Source organism: Micrasema longulum, unplaced genomic scaffold (assembly GCF_059751315.1).
Source record: "Micrasema longulum isolate JH-2025_06_02 unplaced genomic scaffold, ASM5975131v1 h1tg001720l, whole genome shotgun sequence".
NCBI lineage: Eukaryota > Metazoa > Arthropoda > Insecta > Trichoptera > Brachycentridae > Micrasema > Micrasema longulum.
The window spans coordinates 205,481-218,999 of NW_028278898.1; the positions used below are offsets into that span (position 1 = coordinate 205,481).

At 30.5% G+C, this 13,519-nt stretch overlaps 1 protein-coding gene across 1 annotated transcript in view; it reads left to right on the top strand.

Annotated features, from left to right (window-relative positions):
• Positions 1-13,519, top strand: part of dpr18 (defective proboscis extension response 18) — a 115,653-nt gene that overhangs the window by 88,511 nt on the left and 13,623 nt on the right. Inside the window, exons 3-4 of the mRNA XM_088237423.1 lie at positions 775-935; positions 8,674-8,887. Of these exons, the coding sequence (XP_088093549.1) occupies positions 775-935; positions 8,674-8,887 (375 nt within the window). The remainder of the gene's footprint in view (positions 1-774; positions 936-8,673; positions 8,888-13,519) is intronic.

The window sequence follows — 13,519 nt, forward strand, 5'->3', positions numbered from 1 at the left end:
CGACACTTTGTTTTAACCCCAATTCTTAGGAACATCTTTCATTCCGTTCTTTTTTTTCTTCTGTTGTTGGCGTTTTATAGTAGAAAATACTGGGTGGTGGAGAAAAATATGCATGAAAGAACCACTTCCTCGAAATTGGGGAAGATTTAGGAGCCGACTCCATACATAAAATAAAGGTTCTACTGAGAAGCTGAGGTTGAGAGGAATAATATAGAATAGAGACGAGGGAAGAAAAGGGTAGTTGAGGTTATTATGATAATGATGAGGGGAAGAAAAGCATTTTACTGCATCAATAAAAAAAACTACGTTTTAGAGAAAAACTCACAAACGTTTACTCTTTTGGAAATCAACGTTTTGAATTATTGTCTATCGACAAAAAATAATTAAGAAAGTCTCAAAAAAATTATGGTGTTATATTAATTATGATATTTGCTGTTACATAAAAAAAATTGCCACTGCAGTAAATTCAATTTTTAATTAACAGAATCATTAAGTTCGTCAAGCATTTAAAAATAGGCATTTCTCGTCAAGTTGAACCCAATGAAGACTTATTGACTCCAATTATTTAGCAACAAATAAGTCTCAAGCAAACTTAATTTATCTGACAGTCTAAAGGTCAAACCGCCCTTTTTTACAAATGCTGTTCTTCAGCGCTATAATAATAAAACGCTCTCTCAGACCCTGGTCAAACCATTTACGATCTTACATTATTTCAATACTTCACTATTTTTTGTTTAAAAGGCAAAGAGTAAATAAGGGCCAATTTTTTTTCAGACCTTCACCCATTTCGTCACCAACCAAAACATCACCATGAACATCATTGGGGCCCTTACTTTGATGAGCCGCTCAATGGGGCTTCGGCCCTTCAAGTTAGGACTCACTTGGCTTCAGAGGCCACACTTAATTGCAGAGTTGGAATGTTGCGTGATAAAACGGTACGTATTATAACTGTTGTGATTATGTATGCATTTTTATAATTATTTGCAATAGACAAGTTGTGGATGTCAAATTTCATAGATTTTTTATGTTACATTTCAATATATAAAAGAAAAATGCTCGAATAATAAATAATATGAATGTGTAAAAAAATAAGAGAGATATATCAAGTCTTGTGTTCTATGTCGACTAGTGTGACATCACCATAATTATTGTGCCACACAATAATTATTGTTATCGTAGTTATTTAAAGTCTGAACCAAATACAAAATCAATTTTATTATATATTACCACTTATGTTTGTGCACTAACCAGCTTATTGACAAGTATGAAGTAACCGTTTACACGTTGGTATTAGCCTCAGAGTAATAATGCGCCAAACTATAGAGTAGCCCAAACGTAGTAAAACCATTCTATGACTATTGGGTATTAAGTTGCGATAAATAAATAAATTGCCAAATGGATATTAATTTGCATTGTAAATACTGTAAAATATGAACCTGTGTATTTATTATTGCAGGGTTATTCCCACTCATTTTTCTATAATTTGCCTATATTTATTTTATAAAACTGAAAATACATATGTGTGTTTATTTATTTATTTGTTTATTCATTTTATTCACAATATGCTTTTGTATTTTTTATTGAAACATAAATCCCAACTCCATAGAACCAAAGTCCTGTGTTGAGTTTGTTCGTTTGTCCGTCACATCTCCGAAACGGTGAGTCATAGCGGCTTGAAATTTAGACACGTCATTTTAAATGCAATTTCAAGGTTAACGTTGCTGTTTTTGAGTATAATTTGAATCAACCTCTACTCGATAAAGACTCAAACTTTATGTGGATGCCTGGTGAGGCCCCGACATTTTGCCCGTAATCAACTGTCGTTATCAAGAGTAAACATACTTTAATTCACAAATGTATCCCCTAAATTGAGAAAAAATTGTATATTAAGTAAATATATTGATATAGAAAAAGTTTTTAAGCAATATAAAACACGTGTTGAGACAATAAATGCCAAAAATCAATGTAAATTATTGGAAAATATTCGAAATCAATTACCTATAAAAACTGACTCCTCTAACACCTTTGACGCTCCTACTGTTGTAATCAAATAAACTGCAATTTACTATTATCAATTTGTATTCATTTGAACGTAAATATACAAGTTATTTACAAACAAAGCCAACCACAGCAAGAAAAGCATCCGATGGAACTGTTACGCGTGTGTTGTCAAACAAAACAAAATGGCCGCCAATTTGTTGCTAACCAACATCGCTTGCGTTCTATGAAACATAGTGATAGACTTTCTCTATAGGTTGACGTATTATTACTCTGAGGTATTAGCAGAAAGGTATAAGTGACCCCAAATCCGTTTGAAATGAAACACCACCGCCGCACCGCCTTATTTTACGCAGTGCGTTCAAACCTCATAGTAATTATTCATAAGAGAAGCCCCTAAGTTCTATTGCATGAAACAAAAGCGTTCCAAATTTTTGGTTTGGTTTTTAGTTTAACAACAAACGGGTAATGCGTAGTTTCAGTTTGCACTTGAAATTCTCAACCCAAGTACCTACGCCCCGTTGTATTGTTGTATTATGTAACTTACTTTGTGGTCAATAATCGTAGAACATTTTTTCTCTGTATAGACAACCCTATTTGGTTATTATTTTAAGATTCAAACACTATTTAAACATTATTTTATCAAGAAAAATACAAAAACTTGAGGGTTTTTTTTGGTATGAAGACAATTATTGGTTCCAAAAACATTCGTGGGATATAAATTCCTGGATGAATCTTATAGTTGTTTCGGAGTTCCACCTTTCAGTTACCATTATTACAGAAACAACTAAAATATCATTTAAACAAACCGAAACAATTATAAACTTAAGTTATTGTTTCCATTTATGAAGGTACTGGATAATAGACCATTTTTTTGGGTCATTGACACATTTCTGGCCATGTGGTTACAAAAAGAGATACCAGCGAATGTAGAGTTGTAGATAAATAAAATATCATTGTTAAATTGTGTAAAGTGGGCATTTAAATCAGCCAATGAGAGTGAAATGTTTTTTATTTCTGTTACAACAAATGAAGATTCTAATTTAATTATGTCAATTTTTACTGAAAATTCAGTTGATATTACAACAGGTATTAACAGAAGTATAAATGTTGATAAGATTTTTATTAAGAGCAGCTATCTATGAGGAGTCGGTTCAGAAGAAATTTCTGAGGTATCTTTACTTAAGTGAGTGCGGATACCATCCGTGGTTGTACCCGTCTGACTTCATACTGGGAATGCTTGGCTACAATAGTTTGGACAAAAAAAGAAATGCATACTTGCTTATGTATTTTTTTCGATTAATCCATGGTATTACGATCAACATCAGTGCAATGAAGAGTATTTTTCTTTATGTTCCCAAGGAAGCTTAAGCTGTTTTTGATGGCTGTTGCCGATGGTTATGCCAGTAGGAAGAGCAATGTCTTTACTCAACCGTATTTCTTCAGATATCGACATTTTTCATATTAGTGAAATAAAGTTCAGAGAGGAGGGCATCATTTTTTTGTAATTGCTGGGTATTTTTATCTTACAATCTTTGTATATTTAAATTTTAGTATTAATTTTTTCGTGTTATGTATGCATTGAAATATTTTTGTAATGTACGTAAACGTAAATAAAATAAATCAATTGAAATATATTAAAATCTAGTCAAAAGCACTTGTCCGGGGTCTTGGTTCTATTTCACACCCAGAAATGTGTTCTTCATCTGCCTTGAAATGGAGAATATACGCTTCCTTGTTCTCATTTGTATCCATTTTGACAAAGCAATTCTTCTTACTTACGAAAAGTAGCGTTATGTTTTTTAACAACTTGAGATAATGCAGATATATTGCCAAAACTTAATTCCTACACCTTGGCTTAAAAATTACGATAAACGACAAACACGACGCGGCGTAGCGTACTTGATTTAACCATTGTTATAAAAAAGACAAGGCTAAATCATCGTTTTTTATTACGAATACTTAAACAAAAATCATGAATCGGCGAGACAGAAAAACAATTAATTATTAGAATTTGAAATATTTTTAGGCATATCTCTTCATCGTTTCTTTATTCGCATTTAATTGTGCATTGGAAACACCAAATGTAACGTACCTCGGTCGTCTATTAAATAAATAAGGTGATTAATCTCACGCTTCAGGTAGCAGTCCAAGGGCATCAAAAAAGTTGTAGTGACTCTACTAGAAATCAAACTAAGAATCATAGCAGGCAAATTGCTGACCTCTACACTACGAGGCGAACTTCGATTATCCCCGCTCGATTTTTTATTTTTACCTGAGAGTAGCCCTCGAGTCGAAAACACTTGTCCCGGGAATATTTTCATCCCTTGTATTCTTTATCCGTCTGAACACAGACATCGTCTTTAAAATCAATACGCTTACGTTTTTATAAAAAGTGTTAACTACTTTTTATTGAAAAACCAACAATTTATTTAAGTTTATTAATACTTGACTAATGAAAAATCTACAAAATTAGTTGAAATAAGGTTTATTTTTGTACAATCCATCCTGCAAAAGTAGTTAAATTAAAAAATGTATCTACGAAAGAAATTGCATGCATTTAAACAAAATAAATAATTGGATTCACTTAATTAACGAAAAAAATACATAAAAAATTGAATGATTTCTTTGATAAGAATTAAATGTATATTTGTATATTTATAATATAACGGTTGAAATTATTTTGATATGTTTAAAAAAAAGAGTTTTTGTACCTATTATAAGTATTAACTGACTGATATGTGCCTATTTTAAGTATAAACTGTCATTTTATACAGAATAATTTAAAAGTATAAAATGACGAATGCAACCAATTTGAATTTCTCTTCTCCATTGTAAGTAATAGTTTTTGTAAATAAATGTAGTTGTAAAAAATATTATTTGATAAAAAAATATATATAATTTATATTTAAAGCACAAACTTTGTGGTTATTCATTACAACAAAATTAGGAAAGTAACTTTGTTTTTAAACAGTTACTTTTGATTATTTATATATGACTGGTTTAAAAGCTAGACAAGATTCTTTAGCGAGGTTTATGTAACTAATGAATTCTATCCTATTTTATTGTATCAATGTTTATTTATTTATTTAACTTTTTGTACACAATGTTATTTGTACATTAGCAGGCTTATTGCCAAATGGAAATGTCTGCCAACCAACCAATAAAATAAAAGTTTTATTTTTATAATTCAACTTACATAACATATTCAATAGAAAAAAAAGATTAAAATGCTAAAGATATATAAAAATAGAAATAAACCTATTTGTTTGTAAATTACCTTAAATCAAAACTTTTATTATTTTTAATGGGAAATAGGAAAAAAGAGGAAAAGAAGAAAGATAAAGGAAGAGAAAGGAGATGTTTTTTCAGACGTGATTTAAACAGAGATAATGTAGTAACATCTTTGATGGTGGATGGGAGATGATTCCACAGTCGAGCCGCATGGACACTCTATGTCTTAGAGAAGAAAGAGGATTGTGGATGGGTATTAAGAGAGTGCCTTGAGAATCAGAAAGAAGAGGTAAACCATGAACTGATAAGCGTTTAAATTTTTTACGCAGGTATATAGGAGCGTTAGGACTATGAAGTACATTGAACAGAAGTGGGAGGGAGTGACAGTCTCTCCGCTCTCTAACTTTGAGCCATTTCAGTTGCCTACCATAATCAGATATGTGGTTATATTTCTCAGACCAAAAATGTACCATATGCATGTATTCTGAAGTCGTTCAAGTTTACTAAATATTCAATATCGAGCTAATAAATCGTTAATTAAGGGATAAATTTAGCTTCAAATAATAGTTTAATTCCAAATCTTTTTTATGATATGATGTTTTTTTTTGTTTTTATGAGGAATAAGTACGGTTATAAATGTTTTATTTCTACATGAACATGTTTTTAAAACCATTTTTCATTATTTATCCGCTTGAACACTGACACAATTGAATTTTTATCAAATAAAATACCTAACAATCGTTTTATTTATTATTATAGATATGTCTCTGGCAGCTGCTAGTTATGCGATTAATGGAATATAGATTTCAAGCATTTTTCTACTGCCAATTGGTGATAATAATTCTTTCTTCAAGCTTCCTACCGCTTTCAGAAAGAATATAATCTCTCCCACTTGAGTTTTCAATTCCACGTTTTTATCAGAATCCAGTTTGCAATTCAGCAATTGATACTTAGCCACAATGGGCTCCATGCATGCATTTTATGTTATATTTTAAATAATTTAAAGAAATAATTACGGAAATTAATTCAACGGTACAGATGAAATAAACAGGAGTTTCTTGTAAACAAAAGTAAAAAAACGCTTTAAGTAAGCAATTTTTTTTGTATTATGTTAATAAAATTTGTATAAAACCACTCACCAATTTATCTGTCTACCGGTTTCGAGACGTAACCCGTCTCTTCGTCAGGACAACAACACTACACCAACATGCAAATACCACTACACACCTTCACCATAGTAGATTTCCAAAAATATAAAATTGGCATGCAGGTTAGACACATGCTTTGCTATGCCACCACCGAGGGTTAGTGACTTATGAAGCTAATATTTCAAAAGGATTAACAATCGGAAAAGGAGGAAAAAGGGAGGGGCAAATTTTATTAACATAATATTAAAATGTTGGACCACAAAGTTAATGCTTTGAATATTAATAAAAAAAATGTGTTTACGTGTAGTTTATTACACATTATTTGAGACACAAGTCCCATCTCCATGGGGCTAAAAGTCCTGTGTTGAGATAGGACAAGCAATTAGTTGACCCAGACACATACGTATATCACCAATCATCAGAAACACAAAAAAATTATTCAAAAAAATTTAATCTTAATAGCTCCCTAAGGGATGAAATCCCGTCTTTCGTCTGCAAACATTTGGACTAACTCAAAATATTGTAACTAGTAAAAATAACGATACAAAACTTAATCGTTAATATGTTAATTTCAAAACAGTGTATTTAACTCTCCCTTCCGGTGATGTGTAGCTAGTACACGTTGCATCTAATAACTTTAATATCTTCATAATTACAATAAATTATGGGTTCAGATTTTCGGTACTATTCAGTTACACATTAATGTATAGGTTAAAATATTTTTTTTAATGTGTAATTAATGCTTATGGGAATCAGAAAAAAAGATTTAATAAAAAAATGGGAAAGATCAATCCTTATGTACAATTTGCTCACACACTCGTTACCTCACACACTCGATAACCCAGGTATATTTTAGAGCAAAAAATACAATTTTACGCATCACAAGCACAAACAACTATGTTTTTAGTGCTCTCGCAGACGCCAGTTAGTGGCCACCGTCTTTTTTAGGGGCGGTTCTTTTGCCCGTGCAGCGATGTTTTTAGCTTTTATACTAAAAACACTATCACTTTTGTCTTCAACTATAAATAAGTGAATCAATTGCCTATGAATATTCCATTTTATCCAATGTAAAATCTCTCATTTTTTGCATGTGTAATTACTACTCAGCACCGTAACGAGAGGATATTTTGGGCCAGTAAAGGAAAAGTTAAAATGCCGTAACTTTACTTTAAATAATAAAAACGGACGCCTTTTCAAAATAAATAACTGACGTAATGCTTTTATCAAATAAATTTATTGAAAATTGTACATTTTGAAAAAATGTGTACATGGTGCCCATTTATAGATAATGGTCGAGAAAAATATTCTAACAGAAGTAAGAGTCAACGGTTCAATTTTCAATCCTAATGACATAGAATATTGATTCCCTTTAATGTCAAATAAAGTAAGGTTCATGGTTTTAATGATAGTTCATGTCGGGATTTAATTTATCTAATTGGATATTTAATTTTCAAACAATCACGTTTTTTCTCCATAAAAGTAGATGGATATAGTATCTAAAACATTAAACATTTAACCAATATGAACGTTTGATGCTTTTTTTTTTACTTCATTTAATTATATGAATATTCATGCACGCTTACGGATGATTCGGACATTTGAGAAGTCAAAGTACATAGATATTTGTTAAATTTGACTTAGCCATGTCTTTTTTTGTCTTCCTTATCTTCTTATAGAAGCATGAGGGTTTTTCGTATTTTTAATATGTACAAAGTGTTTGTCACAAATTTGTATTGTGCTTAAATCTTACCATTTGTGCACTTACGTTTACATAGTTCAAAAAACTCAAGTTTGCTAAAAAGATCGCATTTCGATAGATTTTTTTCAAACTCAATACTGTATTTTTAATTGGTATCAAGATTTCATTTTGGTTGATTCACCTCCTTTTCAAATCATTATTTTACAAGCTTGTAAATTCCTATCAAGAGTTAAATCCAGTACTCGTTTACAAAAAAAATGGAAAATAACATTTTAGATTCTGCTCATTCTCTGATTCTTCTCAACATTGATGAATATTTTTTTTTGGACATTGAAATTGGTCAGATGTGTTTGTATCTATAATTAATTAGAGCCAGTTACACCGCAAAAAGATAAAACAAAAAGAATAAGCAACATAAGATTGTTTTAAAAATTTTATATGCAGCTTATTTGACAAAAACGCAATAATTATTTAGCTCTTCTTGGTGCAACTGGTCCTAAGTTTGCTGTTGAAAGCTGAAAGGTGCTCAATGTAAAGCTTTATATTTCCGTCTATTGACTTAGCGTAGTATCATTTGACCATGATTTTTTCTAGGTGATGTGGCTTCGCAAAACTGCTGACAAAGTCCACTTACTTACAGTGGGTGGAACAACTTATAGCGGGGATTCCCGAGTTGCAGTAAAGTTCCAGTACCCTAACAACTGGCGACTAAGTATTAACCCTGTGCAGAGGGATGATGCGGGGCTGTACATGTGTCAGGTATCAACACACCCCCCCCGAGTACTCATCACCAATGTAACAGTTCTGGGTAAGTTGAATAATTTGGAAGATAAAATTTAAGGGTTTATGCTAAATGTAATATAGGAAATTTTAATATTCACTCAAGACGCCATAAAGCTTTAATAGAAGCTGAACTCTCGCTGCCTTGCGAGATACTGTCACTCAATGCAACGACATTTCTAACTTTTCTAATCGTATTTAAGATTTATTTTTTGGTAAAGTTGTTGGATAAGTTATTACAAGAAGTATTAATCCCTTAACTTCTGATGATAATAACTATTTGAGTCTTGACTTGCGTCAGAACTTATTTCATCACTCTAGTTCAGTTCCTAAGCAAGACATAATTACACGGAGATGATAGAATTTCCATAATGGTGATTTCAAAAGTAAAAAAGACTATAAAGACTCGTAAAAAACATCTAAATGCATCTAAAAAAACATCTAAAAAACATCTAAACGCTAAAGACTATAAAGACTCGTGAGTGAAGTCGACTGGAGTTAGATATATGAGTCGATTGATGTGAATGTAAATATATCAACTGATTATTTATATTCCTATATTTACAGCATTTAATATTTATATTTGCCTAGGAAATTTCCGTAATTAAGAGAAAGATGATATCCGAAGTGGTCCACTTGATAATTTTAAACTTTTCATCATAAACAGTAGAAGACCACAAGTAGTGTGTGAGTATAAAATGTTCAGTTGCTATCGTTAAGAAATCCATATGCAGATTCGCTTAAAATATGAAGTGTTAATTAAGACTTCAGAGAAAGATATTCTTTTCCATTGAAATAATTTGAGAAATTTCTTCAAATTGAAACACTAGAATAGTTAGCATATTGAAACTTTTTTATGAGTGATAAGACTATTTGAAATTCAGACATAGCCAATGTATTTGCGAATCACTTCAAATCAGTTTACTCTGTAGAACTACCTACTTTTCATGTTGATAATGTTTCTTAACAATCCCCTAGTGGCGCCAATAATATATCCGTAGATTGTTTTAGAACTTAAAAGTACAAATTTGATTGGTCCAGATTCTAAGACTTCCATTGAGAATTACTGGCCGGTTGTTATTATTTCTGCTTCAGCCAACGTGCTTGAGTCACTACTGCATCATTTAATTTCATCAAAAATGAAAATGATTTTGGTGAATGAATAGCATAGGTTTAGATTTGATCGATCTATAAAATCTAATATTGTGGTTTTATTTAAATACTTGTCGAAGCCCTTGGATAAGGGTCATTAAGAAGACTGCTCATACAATGATTTTGTCAAAGCTTATAATAGGGTGAATCATGTGTTGCTAAGGAAATGAAATAAACTTGGTTTTTGAAATAAATAACAAATATTTTTTACAAACTATTTTGAAAACAGAAGTCGATTTGTCACTTATGAACTTTTTACTTTTAAACTATTTCTAGCATTTTGAGGAGTCCCACAAAGCTCTTATTTAGGTCCACTTTTATACTCCATTTTCATAAATTACATTACTACTGTGGTTTCCTGTTTACGAGTTCTGTTGTTTGCTGATGAACTTAAATTGTTTCTGAAGATGTTCACAAAGGATGATTGCCACCTTTTCCGGTCCGATATAAATAATATCTTCGATTAGGGAACTCAGAATCAATCAAATTAAAATATTTTTAAATGTTATATTTAAACATACATCAGTGCATTAAAAAATATTTTCATGCGGTACTGTATGGGAGAGTGTTCAATTAAGTGAATTTTCACTGTCAAAGATCTCGGAGTTATGTTTGAAACATCACTGAAATTTTGTACTTCCATTGGCGCTGTTTGTGACAATGGGCCCAAAATGTTAGGATTTGTTTTCCAAGCAGATGAAGTGTTCTTGTATACTCGTGTTTTAAGGCTTCTTTATTACTCATTAGTGCAAAGCGGACTTGAGTGTGGATCTCTGATCTGTGCGCCCCGCGAGTTGAAGTACTTTGGTATGCTGGAGATGAAAAGAATTTACGAAAAAAAGGGAGTACGAATACTATCCGTGGTTGTACCCGTCAGACTTCAGACTAAACATGCTTGGCAACAGTAGTTTGAAAATAATAATAATGTATTTTTGCTTACGTATTTTTTACGAGTAATTCATGGTTTTTACGATCAACTTAGGTGTAATAAGGAGTATTTTTTTAATGTTCCTAATGTTTACCTTTAACATAGGCAGCTTAAGTTATTTTATCTCCACGCTTGCAGAACCAGCCTTCTAATTAAAATATAAAATATGCCAGTAGGAAAAGCAATACTTTAACTCGAGCGTATCGCTTCGGATATCGACATCTTTTGTGTTACTAAAAGAAAGTTCAGTGAGAATAGCTTCCTTTTGCTTAATTACTGGATATTTTTATTTTACTATTTAATTTAAATCAAATTGCATTGCATTTTTTTTTCGTGCCTTAAATATATTTTGTAATGTTTATAAACGTATTGAATAAATAAGTTGAAAATTTAAAAATAAATCGATCAGAAGAAACTTTAAAATAAGTATTATTTTAGGTGCTCAAGTCAGTCGCTTTGATATATTTAAGTGTTTTGGTCTCAATGACTACTTTCAGGTATAAATCCTGAAAAAAAAAATCTAGTTGAGAAAAATTGTTCTGTTCATAGCAGGGTCAATGTGAAATATTTGCTTAAAAGAATGTTTGACGATGCAATACTTTACTGTCCCTAGACTGGTAACTGAAGCGTCAGGCAGATAATTACGTTTTTATTAAAAAATACTTTTTTTGTAAAACATGATCAAAATAAGTAGCATTAGGTTTTTTATCGTGGTATGCAATAGCGGGTGATGTCAAAATTGATGATAAAAATCATGTGTCTTTGTCAACAAAAGCAATATAGGAGATTATTCATGGACAAAGTGCATTCAATTAAGGGAATAAATTCGTTTAAAAAATTGCCAGAAAACATTGAAAAATAATAACATATTAAAAAATAAGATGTACAAAGTATTTATAATATAATTTTTACAGAAAATACGAGGTGAGATATATTATAAGTAGTAAATATACGTAAGCTAATATAAGTGAACACGTAAAAGAGTAGTAAAGTTTAAATATAAGTTCGGAAAATAAGTGATCAACACGGATAAACAATGAAAGAATAAATATAGATGTAAATATAGTGCAGTAAATTTTATGTTAGACAACTCCTATGATAATAATAGAGCCGAAAAAAAAATCAAAAACATAAAATTAGTTATTGTCAAAAAAACGATATTTTTTTAATAGAAAAATAAAATATAGATTTAGGTTATTTAGTACAAAAAAATTCACCACCCTTTTTTTTTGAATAATTGTCTTTTTAAAAAAAACTCTTCTACCATTAACCTCCACAAATAATATAATTGTTGCCTGGTTGTAAAAAATGCATTTTTACTAATCGGTTGACACTTAATCGTTTTAATCAAAAAACCACTTAATCTACCGTATAAATAAAAATATTTTTAATCAAACTTATTTAGGTCTTATAAATTTTAAGCACAGTACTTTAAAACTGGAGACGTTACTCGTTTCGTTCTGATTTTCAGTTAATTCATTGAATACTTTCGAAGCTTTACAAAATAAGTTGTTTTGAGTTCCAGTCAGTCTCATCTAAGGAATCCTGAGAGCGTAATTTTTTTTAATCTGTATTTTTTACACTTAATGGGCATTTAAAACTAAATAAAATCACAAAAAAAACTTGTTCCAAATATTATTTTAGTTTATATGAAAATATTTTGTAGAATAAAAACACAGATCGAAAGTTGGATAGTGAAATAATTTTAATGAGTAATGAAATTCATATTCAAATCAAACATAGAGCAAACTTATGTATATTTCTAACTTTGTGATGTAATACTCTTGTAAGGGGTTTAAACCAAACTTTCTTTGCTGATATACAAACATTGTGCAAAATATTAAATTTCAATCCAAAACAAGTGTGTCCGCTTTCACCTTTGTCCAAAAATATTCCTTCGGGAATACTTTGCCCAAATATCATTTCCATTAAAATGTATTTTGCCCAGTCTTAAGTAATAGATAATAATATCTCATAGTTACTCTATCACAAATTTAATGTGAAATTTAGAACTGATGGTTTCCAAAGGTTTCTGATGTACAATGTTCATATAATTTCACAGATGTTTCTAGAAAAAGGACCTCAATGATTTTGGGGCTTATAGACTCGAAAAGGTCGCTGTTTTAAAAGGTTTTACCTTTAGTTAAATTGAGTTTTTTAACTGCAGGAATATTCAAAGCGGGGAACAAGTTAATGTAGCATTTAAAACAAGGCCAGTTTGTTTTAAATATTATTAAAGAGTTTAATAAGGACATTTTTTATTACTCCAGAAGACTTAAAAAACAAAAATTAGAGTTTTTTCACATTATTACTTAAGCTACAAATACAATTTAAAAAGATCTTTTATTTTGAAAATAGTTTTTTAACAGAAGAGAAAAAGAATTTTTGTCTCAAGATGAAAATCAAGCTCAAGACAAAAATCAAGCTTATTTATTTTTATTTATTTCACATATTTTTTTTTCTTTTTTCTTTTGTATATGAAAATCTTACTGGGCATAACCAGTGTCAAGGCATTATTTTTCATTTTGTTTATATTATGTTCTAGCTGTGTAACATAAAAGGATGAAATAAAATATAAAA